General features: G+C 41.5%; 1 protein-coding gene across 2 annotated transcripts in view; it reads left to right on the forward strand.

Moving 5' to 3' along the window:
• Nucleotides 1-20,627, forward strand: part of PRKN (parkin RBR E3 ubiquitin protein ligase) — a 1,267,469-nt gene that overhangs the window by 1,070,788 nt on the left and 176,054 nt on the right. For both annotated transcript variants that reach the window (XM_074988686.1, XM_074988685.1), the window contains 2 exons: nt 2,340-2,401; nt 17,800-17,949. In XM_074988686.1, coding sequence (XP_074844787.1) covers nt 2,340-2,401; nt 17,800-17,949 — 212 coding nt within the window. The remainder of the gene's footprint in view (nt 1-2,339; nt 2,402-17,799; nt 17,950-20,627) is intronic.

Below are 20,627 nucleotides of genomic sequence, written 5' to 3' on the forward strand. Positions count from 1 at the left end.
TGAATATGAGGAAGAGGAGCTTTACTTTTATGCAGTAAGATTTTATCCTAAGTCGGGGGAGTCTTCATTCACTTAAGTCAAGGTCTGATTCAAGAAGGTGGTGGCATGGCTGGCATAGTTGTTGGGTTAGTATTTGAATAAATTGGAGGATGCAGAGTTAAAAAGCAGTGAGACTAGAGACAAGAAAGCTATGATAGGGGAACAAGACAAGGCCGTGTGTTTCTGCTTTGGGAATAATAAGCACATATTACCACATAAGAAGCAAAGCGAAGTAGATGGAAAATGAGTATGGGGAAAATAAAAATAAAGATGTCAGTGATGATGCTCGTATTGCAAGCCCAGGAGATAGGAAGGACAAAATGAATATGAAATGATTACAAATACTGCTGAACTAAAATTCCTTTTTAAAATTAGTCAAGATTATTTGTAGAAATGTGGGAATAAGTGATTTTTTTTCCAGTTTCCTGGCTGTTTTGAAAAGTGGGAAAATATTTTTGGGTCATCCATGATTGTATTTTTTTTTTAATTTTGTTGTCTGAAAGTTGGCTAGAAAAATTCACTTTGGAGTCAATGAAACGTGTTGTTCATCCTGAAATGTTTTCTATTGATTTCATATTATTGTTTTCAAAATATGACATTTAAACATTTTATTCAGAAACTGTCAAAATGAATGTGGGTCAGCTTTCCCCATTCCTTTCCCAGCCTCAGGAACGGGGGGCTACAGCAAGCTAGTCTCCAGTCAAACTAAGAAGCACAGTTGACTTATAGCAGGCTCTCTTTTTCACCATTGCACCTGATTGCCTGGAAAAGCCAGGAGACTGGCTCTTAAGTCAACAGCAGCAATACCTCTCTGGCTGTAACTACTCCATGGTTTCCTTGTTCCTGCTACTTCTTCCTTGTCTGACTCCTATTCCTCCCTGAGACCCAGTCTTGCCTGTTACTCTGCTTTTTCCAGGTGATTCAGAGTCTGACCCGTGGCTCTGCACTCTGGTTCCTATATCTGGCTTTGGTTCTGGAAACTTGACTCTTGCATCTAACTTCTGTTGCCCCTGGCTAGGGTAACCAGATATACCAATTTCATAAGGACAGTCCAACTATTCAAGGTTTTTTCTTTTATAGGTGCCTGTTAGCCTCTGTCTCCTGTCCTGGGTTTTCACACTTTCTGTCTAGCCACCCTGTCTCTGGCACTGACCCTAACACTTGGTTTCTGACACCTGCTTCACCTACTAGGCCTCACTGTCCACATCCCAGTCATTGGATACCTCTCACTTACGTGCCCAGTCATACCCTAGTTTGTGAGTGGGGCAGCAAAGACAAGGCTGCTTCCTCATGTTGCTGTGCTCTGATCTTCTTTGTCCAGAAGCTTACAACAGGGATATCAGGGCATGACTTTCTCCTGCCCACTGTGGATGGGGGTCACAGTCTGATCAGGCGAGTAAAGGCAGGGGTGGTGGTGACGGTGGAGGAGTTCTTCTTTTTTCCCTGTGCTAATACGAAAGGACTGTGACGCTCTAGCTTTAATCCAGTAGCAAAAGTCTGGTAAATCTCTCCTCTCCCTGTATGTTAGGTTTTATGGGTTACAACACAGACTGACAGTAAATGGATTATGCTGGAGACAGCCAAAAAGTATAGTGGTATGTGGGACCTGCAGAAACTCTGCAATCCTGCAGGGAATCAAGGAACGCTTGTGTTATGCTTAGAAATGGTCCCAAGCCACTATTTGGATCCATATTCAGCTTTACAGATATTTTGGAGCAAAAGCTTTCATGGGCAAAGACCCACTTTGTCAGATGAAAGTTGCATCTGATGAAGCAGGCTTTTTGCCCGCGAAAGCTTATTCTCCAAAATATCTATTAGTCTATAAGGTGCTGCAGGACTTCTTGTCGGTTTTGAAGATACAGACTAACTCAGCTACCTCTCTGACACACATTCAGCTTTGCTCAGTTCCAGGGTTTTGATATAAATCCCTCTCATTACAATAGGTTGGTTCCTACATTTAGGGGCTGGCAATATCTGGCAGAAGTTACTGCCCTTTTCATCTCTCTCTCTTTCCTCTTCGTAGTCTTTTGGGGTAAGAGCTGAGATATACAGAACATAACCTTTCACAGCATTTCTGGGAGTGTGTTCTGAAATGTGATAGGATGTGTTTTGATAGATGGTTTTTAGTGCTCAGATGCCCATAGAACAGTAGCTTATCTTTCTAATCTGTTTCATGTAATCATTTTTTGTCTAATGCAATCTGTGTATCCTGTCCGCTCTGCTTCTACCTATGGCATATTGCAGCCCAGAAAACACGAACATTGAATTCTAAAATGCATTTCTTTGTTTCTTCCCAACAGCTGGCTGTCCAGATTCTTTGATTAAAGAGCTTCATCACTTCCGAATTCTGGGAGAAGAACAGGTGAGTTAACATCTCAAAGGCAACGTCATCATGTCATGAAAGATAGACACTAATGAGACAGTTTCTTCTCTCTCCAGGGAAGCTGAGTATGTCTTATGACCCTCAGTGCCTTGGAATGGGGAAGAAAAACACATAGGAGATGTGTGTGAGAATATTTTTTTTTATTCTATCCATCAGCCTTGACAGGTTATTAATTGGTACATCTGCTATCTGCCACAGCTTTTCAACTCAGGACTCCAGCAGTAAATAGGCTCTATAAAGTGGCAGATAGGCAAACAAGAAAATACAAGGATGAAGTCTGCCTAAGGGAGTGATAGTTAAAGCTATCTTTGAAATTACCTGTATCTTTTTGTAGTACTGAATTCTGTATTTTTAAAAACCTGTTTATTATTCAAAACTTTAACAATACCTTAATTTAATGTAGCTTTTGTATATGAGAGCACCTCATAAATATGAAACAAATTAAGCCTCACAATGCTCATCTGTCTGTGCTTCATGGTGGGGAGGGAGTTGATTACTATATCAGCTCCTTTGTCATGTAGCACAGTCCCAGCTGATGCTGCTATGCACCTACCTGTAGCTTGTATTGGGGAGGGGATATCAGAGTGGTCCTCTACCCCAAAATTACATCTATATTAAAAAGTGGGTGGGCATGGCCCTCCCATTTTTGAAAATGTGGGAGGCATGGCCCTTTGACCTGCCCACTTCTGGTGCACTTGGCTGGACATCAGTTTGCCCTGTTCAGGAAGCCACTTGAAGTGTAGAGGGACTGTACACCTAAACTCTTGGTCTGGATGTTGAGAGATATGGGTCTGCACCTGAGAAAGGTGATAGCTGGGAGCTGGCAACCTTATGATGCTGTCCCATGGAAAACCATGTGTGTGAAGGGTACAGTTAACTGTGAAACTGTGACACTGCTAAGAACAGAGATTACTGTAGTCATGTTATCTACTCACAGAACTGAAATTGTAACAAGTCTAATGACAGCTCTTGTAACACTGCTTGGATTTAATACTCACACTTACCATTAACTGTTGAGAAGCAACTAATGAGAGAAGGTCTTTGGTTTGGAAAAGAAATGAAGAAAATGAAAATACCAAACCAAAACCAAGGGCAAAAAAAGAAAGACCCAGGGAATTTTCTTACCTACATGACTATCCAATGCTTATTTTACTATTTTCAGTTTTTAAAAATATGTCTATTGTGTGCTCTATTCATATGTACAGTAGAAAGCCATTCTGTTTCCAACTTGTCCATCAAAATTAACAGTTTCTTTCATTGTCTGTCATCTTGTGATTTCCTTGAGTATTGTAACATGAAGGAAAGGTAGCAAGAGTGGTTCGGTTGGTTTGGGATGCCTTTGTGTAAGTTCTCTGGATGTACAAAGCTCTTGTTCTGTACAAACTAGTGAACATAAAGAGAATCTCCAAAACAGACAGCATCAGCAGGATTAAAATCTAAACTTTTGCATGTTGCCTCAATTGAGATTTTAGCTGTGTGGGGTCCCCGCCCCTTGCAGTTTGATCTCATCATTCATAACCTTTCATTTTCCCTTGGATCAGGTCCAGCCCTCTATCTAGCCACTTCACTTCATAGGTACATGACAGATGCAGAATACTGGGGGGGAAAATTTATTAGCTAAGGAACCACTGAAAAATTAAACAACATAAGTAAGTCTCGTGCAGAGAAGCTATTTGTCCTGTCATGCTGGGTGTCTTTGATTAAATGTAAATAAGTTCACAAGTAATGATATTACAAACTGCCTACGAAAAGTATGAAAGATGCAGCAAATGTAAATGTGGGCTGTGTCCAAATATTGTATAAGGCAAGTAATTCCACAATAAGCTAGAGACAAGGGAGGGTTTGCTTTGATTCGGTCGTAAACACTACAGTATACAAACTCGGCAAGATTACTGGAAATCTTTATGGAACTGTTAGTGACTCCTTGTAATGACTCGCAGAAACTTTTCTCTTTTCTTTTTTTCCTTGAGAGTGGTAAAAAACCATCGTGTTTAATTGTTTAAATGGAATATTGTGATTCATGAATAAAATAGCTATATGTGAGGGGCAAAAGAGAAAACAAATAGCACAGGAGAAATCTGCTGCTGTACCTGAGTGCCCCCAACAGGACAGAGCATACAGAAAGCAGCACACAAACTAGGTAACAAGGAAAGAAGCTGCACAGTAATGCACCTATTGTCCATTCATCAGTGGTACAGAATTTTGACAGGGGAATGATCCATTTTAACAGCTCTCTCATCAGCTGCTGTTGCAACTCATTGCAGTCTGTGGAAACATTTGGGGTGTTGTATCCCTCGAATCAGAGCAAACCGTCAGAGAGGCACTTCATTCTTCAGCAAAATTCCTTTGTGCTATAGGGGATTTCATACAGAGGAGCCTCCCCAGTGCTGGGATTTTGAGGAACCAGTGTCCCAGGACTGTGTGTATCTGCACAACCTTTTACTGTGGGTGACAGCTTTAATAGCAACCTCTTATTGTTCTAGGAGGTATGACACTAGGACTGAAAGAATGCTGGAGAAAGAAATAATCGTAGAAAGTTAGGACTGGAAGGGAACTGGAATGTTATGTCATCTAGGCCAGTCCTCTGCTCTGAAGCAAGACCAGTCAGTCAGGGGTCCGGCGGCCAAGCAGGGCCAGTGCTAGACTTGCTAGGGCCCATAGCAGAAAGCTGAAGTCTGAGCAACTCAGCTTTGTAGGGCCCCCCTGTGGCATGAGGCCTGGGGCAATCACCCTACTTCTTTCCTTCTAGCACTGGTCCTGGCTTTTATATGCACAAAAATAGTTGTTTCATAGGTTGTCTGTGGGCTTTTCGTAGCATGTTGAGGTGTGGGATGAACCATAGAAGGAAAAAATTAGAAAACTCTCTTTTGGACCATCCGTGACAGGTCTTTGTCTCATCTGTTCTTAAAATCCCCAAATGAGAGAACTTTCACAAGCTCCACCAGCTTAAAAGACGTGGGGAGGGGGTCAGAAAACCAGGAGTTCAGACACACATCTCAGCTGGGGACTGTGGGTGGCATAGTCAGAGGTTGAGGTGATCGACATCAGACAATGAATAGATAATTGGAGGACAAGTATTGAGAAGTGGATTCAGGAGTCATAGAGAAGCATTAGCTGAAGCCAAAGGCATGGATGGAGTCAATGAGAGAAAAGAGAAGGGGAGAAGATCATGGGGTAGCCATGAGATAGGAAGGGACTTTATCTCATTGAAAACTGAAGGATGAATCTCCATAGTAATAAAACAGCCCACCATTTGCTCAGTCACTTAGTAGTTGGAATGACCTAGACAAATTGTCCAGAGTAATTTATCTAAAGAATAATGTTTCTTTCTCTCTGTGAATTCTCTAGGAGCAGTTTACAACTTTCTCAATTTCAGAACGGAAATGATTTGCTTACAATTTTTATAAGTAATTGTTACAACAACTTTGTTGTAAGTATTCTGTGTTTGAAATTCAAACTCCAAACTGGGTTGATTCCTTCAAATTGGTCAAATATGTTTCTGTTTATTGATTGGATGACTGTAATGTGAAGAGTTCAAAATTTACTGTGTGTGTATATTCTCTAACATACACTTAAAATTCATTGGTTCCATAAATATTTATACTAGCAAACTCACTCAATAGTGTATGTGATGGAAACATAGCAGAAAAAGGGCACACACACATTTTTGACAAATCTCTTTTAAAAATTGAATTAATTTTACATTGAGTATGTAAAAGATGGCTGTTGTAATGACCAGGTACTCAAGCCTAGTGGTTAGAGTTGAACCTGTCTAGGTGCCAGTGATTTTTCTAATTGTTCTGTTAACTTCCTGGTTTATGTATAGCCCCTTGGCCAATCAGTGTTGCAGGATGTTTCCTGCAATTGAGAGCTTTAGGGTTGGGGCCCTCTATAATCCTGTACTTTACCTGTTCTCTCCCCTGGTTACTCAGGTGAGCTGCTGGTTGTTACAAAGGACACATAGGCCTGGGTTCAAAGCTCACTGTCTCTCAGGCTACGTCTACACTAGCCCCAAACTTCGAAATGGCCATTCAAATGGCCATTTTGAAGTTTACTAATGAAGCGCTGAAATGCATATTCAGTGCTTCATTAGCATGCGGGCGGCCGCGGCGCTTCAAAATTGATGCGGCTCGTCTAGACGGGGCTCCTTTTCAAAAGGACCCTGCCTACTTTGAAGTCCCCTTATTCCCATGAGCAGGGGACTTCAAAGTAGGTGGGGTTCTTTCGAAGAGGAGCCCCGTCGGGATGAGCTGTGCGGCGACGAGCCGCGTCAATTTCGAAGCGCCATGGCCGCCCACATGCTAATGAGGAGCTGAGTATGCATTTCAGCGCTTCATTAGTCAACTTCGAAATGGCCATTTGCGTGGCCATTTCGAAGTTTGGGGCTAGTGTAGACACAGCCTCACAGTAATAAAAAGGAGAGTAAAAAAAATGTTCTTCTTAACCACTGAGGATAGGAGAAAAAGTAATGGACATAAAGTGCAAAAAGGGGGGATCTAGTTAGGAAAAACTTCCTAGCTGTCACACTAATTACGCATCCTGGAATACCTTTCAGCACTTCTGCCATTCTTTGATTATTCCAAACTCATCCTCTCTGCTTTTCCCACTACTCTCTTCTCCACTTTCACTATATAAAATTTCACAGTTAAAGGCATCTTGCTCATCTGTCCATGTTCTTTAATGCTTTCCCTTGCTTTTCATCTCTAAATGGGAGGAAAAAATCCAAACTCTTGATCCTCACTGTCAAGGCCTAATGTTCCTCTTTTCTGTCTGCTTTCATGTCCCAACCCTCCTTCTCACCACCTATATTTCAATGCCTTTTTCCACTCTCAGCCTCATGCTGTCTTTTATGCTGCCCCATAAGCTTAGAATAATCTTCCCTTTTTCTTTATCTTGTACCCTCTTGTTCAAATTCCTCCTTTGCTGCCTTTTTCATCTATAAATCTCTCCTGCACAGGGACTGGTCATTCGTTTCTTTCTGAAAAAGTCTCGTGATGTTAAGGGCTTGTTTTGGTCTCTATGCTTTTGCACAATTGCGCAGAGGGCCCAAGATGGCATTTCATAGCCCTCAGGACCCAGGCAGGTTGTCTGCTTATGAATTCAGAGCACAGTTCCTTTCCTGCTCCCTGTGCCAGAGTTAATGATGTCCCAAAGGGAACAGAGAGGAGGAGGTGCCATTGTTTCACTCTCCCCCATGCACCAGCCAACATTGGGTGGCCAACAGCATAAGCAATATAAAGTGACATGGTGGTGTGTGCAAATGAGGAAGATCCAGGAACTCATGAATTCTAGTCCGTCATCTCCCTGTGTTTGAATGTCCATTACTTTATCCCTTGTTGTTTATAACAACAGGTTTGAGCATTGGCCTGCTAAACCCAGGGATGTGAGTTCAGTTCTCAAGGAGGCCATTTAGGGATTGGGGCAAATAGGTGTCAGGGATGCTGCTTGGTCCTGCCAAGAGGGCAGGGGACTGGACTAGATGACCTCCCAAGGTCCCTTCCAGTTCTAGATGATGTGCGTGTAACACTTACCTACCTGATAGGTTTTTAAAAATATTTATATTAGCATTAGTTGTATATGCTGGATTGTGGTATCCGATAATTTCATTTTGTACTTTTTATATGTATTATAAACATGTGACAAAAATTGCCTATAATGCAAAGTCCCCATTGTGGACCCATAGCCTCCAAAGTTAATTATAAAATACATCGGTGGTTATTTGATTTATGGCAAGAGTAAAAACAACCTGACTCTTGCAAATAGATTTCTTCCTTCTGAAACACACTTACTTGCAGTTTTAAAAAGTAACAAAATTACCGTTCGTATATTAAACATCTTAATTTGCACCTGTCATTGAACTTTTGTCTGAATTCATTGGGAGATGTACTAGCAAACATATATATTTTAGATATATAGAAAGAAAAAGATGTGCATACTTTGAAAACATAGAACTAAAATATCATAAGCTATATTGTAGAGTTCATTCTATCATATACTTGATGTTATAGCAGTCTCAGATGATGACCCAGTGCACATTTACTTCAAGAATATTTTCACATCAGATTTGACAAAACATAAAGTACCAACTTAAGGTTTTTTTTTCCAACATAGCTACTGCACTTGACCCAAGATTTAAGAATCTGAAGTGCCATCCAAAGTCTGAGAGGGATGAGGTTTAGTGCATACTTTCAGGTATCTTAAAAGACCAGTATTCCAGTGTGGGAACTACAGAATCTGAACCATCAAAAAAAAAAATCAACTTTCTGTTGGTGGCATCAGATTGCCGCTCGCTTCTGCACTGTTAAAGCCAGCCTCATTCTTGTGTTGCTGCGCTTCAAAGCAGGCATCAGCACATCACAAAGTGGACTTACACATACAAAAGTTCTGCACTCACTGCTGGTCCTCCCAGGACTTCACAATGATGTGATCCCACCAGTTCGCGCGCTTCTCATGAGTCCAAAAACCACTGCTCCACTGTCAGCATTGCATTCAGGGCAGCCAGCAGCTTTGAGTTCTTAGACCACAGTCCGGAGATTTGCTCTTCCAAACCATCATAGTCGTCGTCATCATCATTATGATACTGAAGCATCACTGGGCTTTGTAATTGAAGGCAAAATTGCCCGACAGCTAGTGTGGTTGTTGAAACAATGTGTGCTATGAGTTGAAGCATTTGGGGATCCATGCTTGTGCTGGAATGCCCCAGAAGTAAATGGTGCGATCTCCAGTTCATTTTCGCGTGGTTACTGATGCTCTGAATTCTGGGACAGAGCTTTGAATTCTGGGATTCAAACATGAAACGCCCATAAGCAACTTGGACTAAGGCACTGTAGGATAGGTACCCACTATGCACTGCTCACGCTGTTGAACTTGCACAGGGCAATGGGGACGCAGAAACTCAACATGAAAAAAGGTGGGTTGAATTTTAAGAAGCTTTGTGGAACTTAATTCAAATTTATAACAACAAGGTACAAAAAATGAATATATCTTGTACTGTAGACATAGCTTTGGAGCTGTGGGAATAATGCCTGCTGATGAGGGCAGCAAGTGGGAGTGTCAAGGGGCCAGAGCTGGCGTGGTGCCTGCCTTAACCCCACTGTGCCACTGGACTGGTAATCTCAGCGGACAAATGCAGCATATAGGCCTTACTTTGCTCACCCTAATCTAGGTAAATGTTAAAAAAGGAGAAAAAAAAATTGTTGAACCAAGGACCAATCCCTCTGGAAGCCTGTTGGGAATCTTCCACTTGTTGAGTCTCCTCATGAACAGCTACATTTTGAGATTTGTCAGTGAGCCAGTTTCTAAACCATTGAACATGCTCTCTTAATTCCACATGATGCAAACTTTTCACTCAAACTATCATGTGAAACTAAGGTCCTGTTTTATAATAGAGGGTTAAGCCAATGTAAGTTGTGTGACTTAAGTTGACATAGTTCACATTGACTTAACATGGTTTCTACACCACTCTTTATCATTGGGAGTCACTCTTCCATTGACATAACTTCCATCTTTCTTTGGAGTGAAGTCAACTGAGGAGCACTCCTCCTTCCATTTGTTATGTCTTCACGAGGCCTGCTGAATCAATGCAGCTGCATCAATCACAGCAGCACAACTTTTGCCCACAGTTGACCTAAGTCAAATGCCTTAAGCCAGGGAAATCCAGGTGTGCTACTTCACCACAGTTGTCTTTCATAGTCAGACCTGTTATCTTGGGGTGCAGGAGTAAGACAACTGGTTTGTTTGACAAGATGTAATCTTCCATGAAATTATGCTGTCTGGTATGAATTCTGTTTTAACCTCTAATTAGTTATCTATAGAGTCCCAAATTAACCCTTGCAGTATTTTATCCAGAATCAACATCAGGTTAATCTTTTTAATCTTTTTTAAATATTAGAACTACATTGGTAGACTGATAATCCTTTGGTCTTAGACCAGGTTTCCACTATTCATTTTTAAAAAAAACAATTGTAACGCAGCATTCTTTAGTTGGTTATTTCAAGATTCTGAGATGGAAGTAATCCTGGTCTATGGATGTGAAAATGTTTAATTTGAGCAGATGCTGGCTTACATCCTCCTTTTTCTCACATGGTAAACTTTCTATTCCATCCATAGCATCACATGGGATGGCTACTTTCTCCTGCTTTTTTTTCCAAATACATTTCTGCCTTTTCTGCAGCATTATTTATAAATTTACCATCCACATCTAGAAAGGGACTTACACCTAACCTCAAGATTTCTGTTGGTTATGATTCCTAATACGTTTTTAGAATGCTATAGTATTGTGTTTATAGTGGCCATTGATATTTCATTGATTCGTTTAGCTTCCTTTGACATGCACGTTTTTAATTTATAGCTTATATTCCTTGCCATTTTTCCTGTTTTTCCCTCCTTTTATATTGTGTTTTAGCATCATTTCCAAATCTCCTTTTAAACACTATGGCCACATCACTACAGCGATCTTTCTAAAGTTCTTCTTCCAGAAGATCTTTCAAACAAGCACGTCCACATACAACAACGCCAAAAAATCAGATCAAAAGAATGATCTGCTCTTTCTATAGAGATCATGTACATGGCCCCCATTCTTTCAAAATAACGGACCAGAGACCGAAAAAATCTGGTGCCATGGGGACTGCTCTTTCAACAAAGGGCCCATGGAGCATCTTCACATGCTCTTTTTCAAAAGAAGCTGTCGAAAGGGGGTGCTCTTCCTGATCCAAGAGCAGAAGAGGGCTTCCAGGAGAAGAGCTGTGTTCTTTTGATGCCAGATTGAAGAGCACATTTTGTGTGTGGACAGTCTGCATGTTCTTTCAAAAAAGGGTCTGATTTTTCCAAAAGAACTTGCTAGTGTACATGCGGCCCGTGGCTTTCGGTGACCATACCTGTTTTATATCTGTGGAAACGTAGCTGTTGGGGCATCCAGCTGGGTGGTGTTGAACGATACATAGCTTTTGTAAACATCCACTACTTAAATGTGGGTTCCCAGTCACCTGTGCTAATGATTGCTTTAAGCTTTGGTACATTGACCCTTTGAAGTTCCAAATATACTGAATACCCAAACATTGCCACCACCCTCAGATGTTGTGATGTTTGATTACTAGCAACCTGGCTACATTCAATTTTGTGTCATAAAAATAATATTATGGTTACTATGGTTCCCTTTCCAGTCCACAGAATTACCTGATCTTTCAGAACTCCTCAGCAAGTTGTTCTCCTGTAGCATTAATATACGTTGCAGGCAAAAGACTTAGTTGATGGAGTGCTTGTCACTTAAAAGTAATCATAAATGGAAGTGTACATTAAGCATTTTTAAATATTGTTAATTGGGAAATTTACACTTATACAAGTTTTCCCTTTTTTATGTGTGAAAATCTAGTCTCTGCTTTTTAATGATAGATTTTTTTTAGCCTTCATCACAGTGATATCTGAATGCCTCACAAATTTAAATGGGGTTACTTTTAAACTAGTCTCTAAGGATAATTAGTTGATTTTTTTTTTCATGCCAGTTGTCAATATTAAAAACTTGTTGGCAGAAACTTTAATTTCTTTTTGCTTATATGGTCCTCATAACTGTAATACCTGATGATCTCTCCATTATTAATCAATTTTTATGCTTTCAATATCCCTGTGAGGTAGGGAAATATCACCCCACTTTAAAGATGAGAGATGGAGGTGCTGAATAGATAAAGACTGTGTCTACATTTGTCCCCAACTTTGAAGGGGGCATGGTAATCAGGGCCAAGGGAGATTACTAATGAAGTGCTGTGGTGAATATGCAGCACTTCGTTAATAATCTCCCAACACCCGAATTAACGTGCCCCCTTCAAAGGTGGGAGCTAACCTAGACACAGACAAATTGTTGTATGTAAAGTTCCCCACAAAGTGTGTGGCTGAGTCTAAAACTGAGCCAAGATCTCTTGAGTAGCTGTCTTGTCCAGTACCTCATCCGTTAGATCATTCAGGAGTTTGTCTGAAATGATGGAGTATACTTTTATCATAAGTATAGTTTTTTCAGTACCATTTAATGTCATTTCTGGGTGTATATTTAGTAAGGTGCTAATAAATGATAAATAGATGTGTAATATTTTCAAACATGCCTGGGTGATACAGACGTATGCAACCTATGTCAAATGTGTGTTTTGCTCATTGTATCTGAAGATGAATTAGGCTGGGCACTTATGAAAATTTCACGTGCTATAAACATGTTACAGAAATGAGTTCTGTGTGTTATACATGTTGCTAAGTAGAAGGTTTTAGAGAGTTATAACCAATGGTTGAATGCAACAGTCACAGGATGGCTGGCTCCAGAATATGAAATGGATCCAGCTCTCCTTTTTTAGAAAGGTGCTTCCATTTGGTCCATTGGCCCATTTGGCACATCCAGAATTTGAGTCCATGTGAACCAGAGCTGCCTGAATGGGAGTGTGGAAGGAGAGATAGGCGAGAGGTGCCTAATAAAGATGTTGTTTCTCAGGGGAAGGTTGAAGGAAAGCGGAGCAATGAGGGGTTTGCTGGCTAGTGTCCCCAAGATAGAGAGCTAGGGCTGGAAAGGACAGAAGGTGGGAATAGGAGCCCCAAGGAGTTGCCGACAGACTCTCAGCCAGAGTGCCAAAGGCTGGAGAAGGCTGAAGGAAGGGAGAGCACTGGCAAGGTTTAGCAGCTACCGTCTCTGTATGGAAGAGCTGGGCCCAGAAGAACAAAGGAGAAGGTGAGGAGGACTGAGGAATGCTTTTTTGTGAGGAAGATCACTCATCAGAGATGCTGTGGGGGTTCCTGCTAGAAAGAGTAGGTTGCACACCAGCTGAAAGGGCTGTGGAGGCTGTCCTGAAATAGGGACAGAAGAAGAACAGCAAAGAATCCAAGTGTGGTGGAAGACACCGGAATGTGATCTGTGACACATTGATGGCCTTGAGGATGAGTGATTTTAAAGGTTGCTTGTGCAAATCATGTTTTGGGACTTGACATTTTTGGGCTGTTTGCACCGTGTTCTTATAATAAACCCAGACCCGCCAAGGAGTAATATTGTGAAGCAAAGCATCCTAAAAAAGAGTCTTTTTCGCATTACTTCAGGGAAGAAATCACTGCACCGTTCATGCCATGACCTGTTGTCAGAGGGCACTGCTGTTGGAGCTGCTCTCTGACAACAATCTGTTGCCCTCTTGGATTCTATTAAAAATGATTTCAACACATACTTGTTGTGTATTAACTCTTTGTAAGCTATTTATAAATGTACCTTTAATATAAAGTAAGGTATTTTGTTCTTTAACCATAAAATAGAACATATATTTTAATATAACTGATTTTTGTTATGACAAAAGACTTGTACGGATTCTGCTTCTCCCTTTTAATTGATTCAAAGTGTAGACAGAAAAGAAAAATACTGGAAAATAACACCTTTGTAAATGTATCTGACCAATAGAGGTAGGAGACAGACTTGTAACTGGATAGCAGAATGTGAAAAGCATTTAGTAGGATCTTCTCTGTTTTCCAACTGATCCATTTCTTTGCCTTGTATGGTATAAAAATCACTTTTGACAGTGCTATAATTGTGTAATGATTTGGCACGATTTCTGTGCTGAACCAGTATAAAATGTCATTTGTTGGGCAAAATATAACTTATTTTTTTCCACTTGATTCCTGCAAATCAATTTTCCTTTCTATAACTTATAAGGACAAAAATGATTTTTGTCATGAAACTTTCTTTATTAAGGGGGGGAAGTCTTGCTGACTTCTTTTATGCCACGTTTGAGACTGGAAATCATTTTCTTTTTTCAGCTGAGGATTTGTAATAGAAATGGTGACAGACTCTCAACTATAGTATTGCTGCTGGTGTTTGTGCCTATATTAGGAAGCTATTAACAATCAAGCATTCAGCACAATTGAATGTTATGTTTTGAGAGAGGGTAAGACAATCTCCCTCCTCACCTTCAGGTCCACTCTGTGCTCTGAACTAAAATGAGGTCCTCAGAGAGTTTTGCAGCTGTGATTACCAGCACTTCCGTTCCAGGGCAGCAGAATGACTCTGAGCACTCAACATATTTACTGCAAGGATCACAGACTTGGTTGAAAACTGATAGATTCAACATTAAATATTTATCCCATTACCCTGGGATAAATGGGTTCATGCATAGTAATGTTAAACACCATTTGACTCATTGAGTCCCCACGTTCAAGGGGACCTTGCAGATATGTGTCAAATATGCCTCCCTAAATGCTGATGTCTTTACATTCCTTTCTAAAAAGAAGACTGTAAAGCATGTAAGAAATCCATCCCCAATTTTCAACTAATTTGCTCCTGCCCCTTATACGTTGAGTGATTCTTCTCTAAAAGGCGTGTCTCCCCTTAGCTTTTGTATTTTGTTTAATACAGAAAGATGTATTTTTATGGATTTTGCAAATTGTTTGGGAAAGATTTATAACACAGGACATAAGATTATTATTTTTAACATGGATATTATGTAACTTGGCTGTAGCATTGAAAACTCTCAAACTGGCTTTAAAATACAGTGGAAAAAATGTATTAGTGTAGCGTGTAATTCCTGCAAAATGAAAAGGGGCCTCTGAAATTGTATCAGCAAAGTGTGCGTGGGGACCCCCTTTGTTTATATTAAAGTGCTCATTTGCATCCTCTCTGTGTTGGGGGGCTGGACTTATTTCATTTTTTCCATAGTTGTGGTATGATTGTATTTTTGGTTATCCAAAATTTTCATGTGTTAAAGTGTTAAGAAGCGCCAAGGCTGTGTCTATGCAGCTAAATTATTTCAGAATAATGTCTGCTATTCCAAAATAACTCTGCAAGCGTCTACATAATGAAACCTTTGTTTTGAAATAAGTTTGAAATAGTGGGTGGCTTATTTTGAATTCTGTAAACCTCATTTTACAAAGAAGAGTGTATATTCCAAAATAGATATTTCAGAATAGCGGCTGCATAGACAGGGAATAGGGGCTGTTTAGAAATAGGGGGCTTCAATCCCTCCCAGGGTACCCTATCAATGTGGACACATTATTTTGAAATAGCTGAGTGCTAGCTGTGTACTCATCTTGGCTGTATCTATACTAGCATATTCTTTCAAAATACTTTTCAAAAGGAGGATCCCTTTCAAAAGATCCCACAGAACTTCTGCACGCAAAAAAGAAATTTTGAAAGAATGCAGTACTCCTTTCAAAATGGCTCTTCCATTCTGGTTTCAGGAAGACAGCCTTCTTTTGAAATCCCCTTTCGAAAGAAGGTGTGTGAAAACGCTCTGCGGGCCAGTGGCAGTCCTCCATGGTGCCAGCTAGCTGCATGTGGAGACGCCCCTGCCAGCACAAGCTGGGTCTATGGTCAACGCATCCAGCCACGTTTAAAGACGCGGGGACCCTGAAACCCCATGGCAGGAAACTGAGAGCATGCTGGCTGCAGGAGCTCCACGAGCCTCAAGGAGCATGCTTGTCCAGCAACTCAGAGCCCAGTGAGGCATCCCACTGGCCCCATGGCCAGTGTAAAGGACCACCTTGCCCCTGCCCCATGTCCCCTGACTGACCTAACAGAGGGAGCCCAGGAGGCCAGCAGGGGATGAAGGAGGAGGCCTCCCACTGAAGCAAGGGGGAGATTAAAGACCTTTTAGGACTGTGGGGAGACAAGGAGATGCTCCTTCACACCAGTGGCTGGCACTGGAATGCCGCAACATTCGTCCAGCTGTCGGCAGGTCTCACCACCCAGGGCTGCATGCGCGTGCACACACATACATGCATGGCCGACTAGGTAAGCTGTAAAGTCAAGGAACTGCGTCAGGCATATATCCAGGCCCAGGATGCAGCCAGATGCTCAGGGGTAGTGCCCACTGGCTGCCTCCTCTACAAGGCCCTCTATCAGCTACCGGGGCCAAAGGATATTCTCTTATTTACCTGTAATTTACCCCCTAAATGTCTTCTAAGAGCCCAGTAAGGAGTGGAAGTGTTGGTAATGTTGCTAGACAATATTGACTTCCCTTGGTATGGCAAATTCTCTTGTCCTGGATCAATCAGGTCTCAAGAGCTCTGGATTAGAGAGAATCAACCTGTACTTACTGCCATGGCAGAAGTCATGACTATACCAGGTATTTGTATTTTTGCAGTTGCACCAGTAATTAAAAGTCCAATGGGTGGATCAGGAAGTTAGCATTGGCTTAATTTACACTTCTTCCTGCTCCTGCAATGTGGATGTTACACAAGCTTAGATTCCATCCAGACCAAAATTGCAAACTCATTTAGGAGCGCCAAACTCCACATTTGGTTTTGATCCGTGGGCACAGGGATTAATTTAGTATGGCATATACTCCAACCTCAGCAGAAGGCTTGCTGGCACATGGAAAAGTGTACCATAGTTCAAAGGTAGAAATTGGCTTTTATGTAATAACTGAACTTTAATTGCTGTTATTTGTTGTATACTAATTGACTCACTCATTAAGTGGGAAAATATTCCCACTATTTGGACCACTGTTATTTCTATCCTTTCTGTCTCTTCCTCCTTCCCTACCTTCCACAAGTTCTCTGGCTGTGTTTAACCCTTGTGGTAAATGAGAGACATCCTTAGATATCTTTACTTAGGATTGGTTGCTATCACTCCACCTGTACTCTGCAAGCAGTCCTGACATAGTAAATGGCAAAGACAGTCTAGTTTATACTTCTTCCTTACACAGACAGAAGAATGGTGTCATGGCTAAGGCTAAGAACTCAGAGGATCTGGGTTTTATTTCTGACCCTGGCACAGACTTCCTCTGCAAACTTGGATAGATCATTCAGCTGGCTCCCCACCCCCAGCCAATCCCATGGCAGGGGCTGCAGCAGTACCAGTACTCGGTACCAGCAAGTACCAACACAAAAAAAGCACTGCCTTCTGGTGCCTCTATCTTTAAAATGGATATACTTCTGCCCAGGGTGTTGTGAGGCTACTAAATCAATGTTTGTGAAACACTCTGACGCTGCAGAGGGAGCAACATGAAATTAAAATAAATTGTTACTCAACTACTTGTGAAATTAAAATAGCTACCCAGAGAGAGATTTTTGAGGCTCAGTTTGTCTGCCTAGAATATGCTTTTCAAAGAAAGTTGTCTTCTGTAATTGCAGAATAGTTTGTCTCTGATACATTATACTGTTAATTTCTGTCTACAACTCTTTGCTTTCCTCCCCTCAACTTGTATCAAATGTGAAATGAAGCGTTGTGGCATTTACCCTGTTTACTGAAACAATGTGGCAAAACTTAGATGATGCAAATATTTGACAGCCTAACTGAAGTTACTGTGTAAAATGAAGCATGGGAACTGCTAGCTTCATTGACCAAGATAAGAGGGAGCAGGAAAATTTGGATTTTTCCCTCTGGGCCCAAGCTCCTTGAACAACAGTTCATGTGTTTTGCTTTGCAGTACAACCGCTACCAGCGCTATGGTGCAGAAGAGTGCCTGCTCCAGATGGGTGGAGTGCTGTGTCCTACTCCAGGATGTGGAGCTGGGCTGCTTCCTGAACCAGAAGTGAGAAAAATAGTATGTGAGCCAAGCAACGGCCTGGGCTGTGGGGTAAGGCTCTGCACTTTCGTTATAGCTCATTGGGAATCAATTGAGATTGCAGGATTGAAAAAAAGAAGCTAAAAATGGATTTCCCTTTCACATCGATGACTCTGAATTACCCTTCATACCACAGTGAGATTCAGTAGCTTTCAATAAACAATTTGAATACCATGCCAGAGTGTAGAAATCACTACTTTGTCATGTAGAGTATGTCCATCCCAGAATCCTTTGCCTTAATTGGTTTGAGAAGTTGCTGATCTAAGCAGTTCCAGTGAGCAGTTGAACTGTGCAAATGACAAGACAAGAGCTTTGACTTTTTATTCCCAGCACTTAGCAAATCTGAATAAGATCTGGTACAAACCATTTATTATTGTATTAGTACCACCCTTCTTAATTGGACAGAGGGATAAGGTGAGAGAGAATGACCAGTCAATGATACCTCGGTGACATTGTGTGGGTATTTTATGAAACATAATGAATATTAATGCAGAAACCTCAGTGCTTTATTGTCTCATAAAGTGTTTTTAACTAGGGATGTGCAGAATGAATGGTATTTTTAGTAAAATAAAATAAGCAGCATTGGAAAATATGTTATGCTAAGAGGTCAGACCAGGTGTATCAGTGTTTTTCTTAAATAAAATTACCACTGTATCTTAAAACAAAAAGGGCGAGGGAAAAACATTATATATGCAAAAAGCCCAACTAAATGAGAACTTGAAGTGACTAACGGATGCTGGTACCAAGGGAGTGCTCCTGTGCCTGATATTATTACTAAATCCATGCCAGTGCTGGAAGGAGAGAAAATATATATATATTTATAAAATTGCACTATATATAAAATTGCAGCATGCTGTTGCTGTTGTCTTCTTGTGATAGAAAAAGTACTTTGTACTGTGGTTTTCCTGTTGCACAGATTGATAGCATTGAAAAATAATTGTTTGCTGAACTAGGAAGTTACAGTAACTTATCTTCTATAGGTAGGTTTGCCTCTGTTGACCTTGGTACAATGTTCTATCTTTACATGCCACGGTGCATGTAAAACACTGAGTTTCTCAGATTTTTTAAATGGGTACTAGGGCTACAAAACAAAGAGTGGAGGTGGAAAAGCAATGAGACATAAGGGTGATTAAACCAAAAGAAATGCCTCTGATTAAATTTCAGAATTGATATAAAAAGCTAAAATCACAAATAATTTTTGCTCTACTCTCTACTGTAAAGGGATAAAAATCAGGTCCCACTTTATCATTGTGAGTCTGCAATTGCTCTGTAAATGTACCTAGTTTAAAGGCTTTGTATATTGACCAGTTCAGCAAGCTGTTGTGTTTTCTTTTAAGGAGTTTCTGCAGAAGTAGCTACTGACCAAATTATGTTGTTTGATTTTTACCTGATCATTTCTTTGTGTTAAGAGCTGTTGAAGAGGGACACGCTTCACAGACAGAATGACTGGAAATGTTAGCACCGTTTGTGAGACATGTTGTTGGTGGTCCCCTAAAATCTTACCCCAAAGTGTGAGAGAACAGGGCAAAAATCAGGGCTCCGATTCATCTCTCTCTCTCACACACACACACTGCAAAACCTATCCTTAGAGAAGATTATTTTTCTGCAGAACCCTCATGGAGGAGTCATATGATGCATTCTAAGCCATAAACTAGGTACTTTGGTGGAGCAGTTGCCCCATAGTGGTATAGAAAGGGTTAAAACAGCTGTGGGGAGGGCTTATCTGGGGAGCCAATCAGAGCCCAGGAGAGCTGTTTAGAAGAGATGGCTGGGCAGGGTCAGGAGACTCAAGCCCTGGAGGGAGAGGGACCTAGCTGCCTGCTGGAAGTAGGTAGTCCGTGTCCAACGATGACGTCTTGAGCTTGCACAGGCTCATCAGTTGTGGACTCGCATGTGGCTGAAGAGCCCAAGCTTTGAATAGCATGCGCATTCACAGCGGGGGCAAGGGAATTGTCCTGGCTCTGTTGGTGCAGCTGCTGCTGTTGCTTTCTTCCTCTCACGAGCATCAATGAGGCGTACTCATCGCTGCCCTTCAAAGTTGTCATACATGTGTTGTACAAGAACACGCCAGCCTGTTCGGTCTTTTGCATGCTGCTCTAGCTGATCTGGTTTTAAACCAGCATGAACAATGTTGGCCTTCACACAGTCTTTGTACTTCTTGCGAGGCCTACCTTGATTCCTTTTGCCCTGGGAGAGTTCACCATAGACGAGTTGCTTAGGGATTCTTGACTCCTCCATTCATATGACGTGCCCTGTCCAGCGAAGCTGGGCTTTCAGAATCATGGCATTGATGCTCATGGTTCCTGCTCTGTCCAGGACTTCCAGGTTCATAACTCTGTCCTGCCATTGAATGGGCAGTATTGACCTGAGGCTGCATGTGTGGAAGCGCTCCAGCAGTTTGTTTTCTGTACAAGGCCCAGGTTTCACAGCCATAGAGGAGACTGGTCAGGACTACAGCCTTGTACACTTTCAGTTTAGTGGACTGTCGGGTATTGTGCTGATTCAACACTAACGCTCTCAGACATCCTAGTGCCCCGTTGGCCTGGCAGATTCTGGAATTGATTTCTTTGTCCAGCTGCCTGCTGGAGTTGAGTACTAAAGACAGAGTGAGCCAGGGAAGCTCTGGCGAGGCATGCCCCAGAGACAAGGTCTGAGGGTACTAGGGCAGCAGAGAGGCAGCCACAGCAGCA

The sequence above is a fragment of the Carettochelys insculpta genome, chromosome 3 (assembly GCF_033958435.1).
Source record: "Carettochelys insculpta isolate YL-2023 chromosome 3, ASM3395843v1, whole genome shotgun sequence".
Classification (NCBI taxonomy): Eukaryota; Metazoa; Chordata; order Testudines; family Carettochelyidae; genus Carettochelys; species Carettochelys insculpta.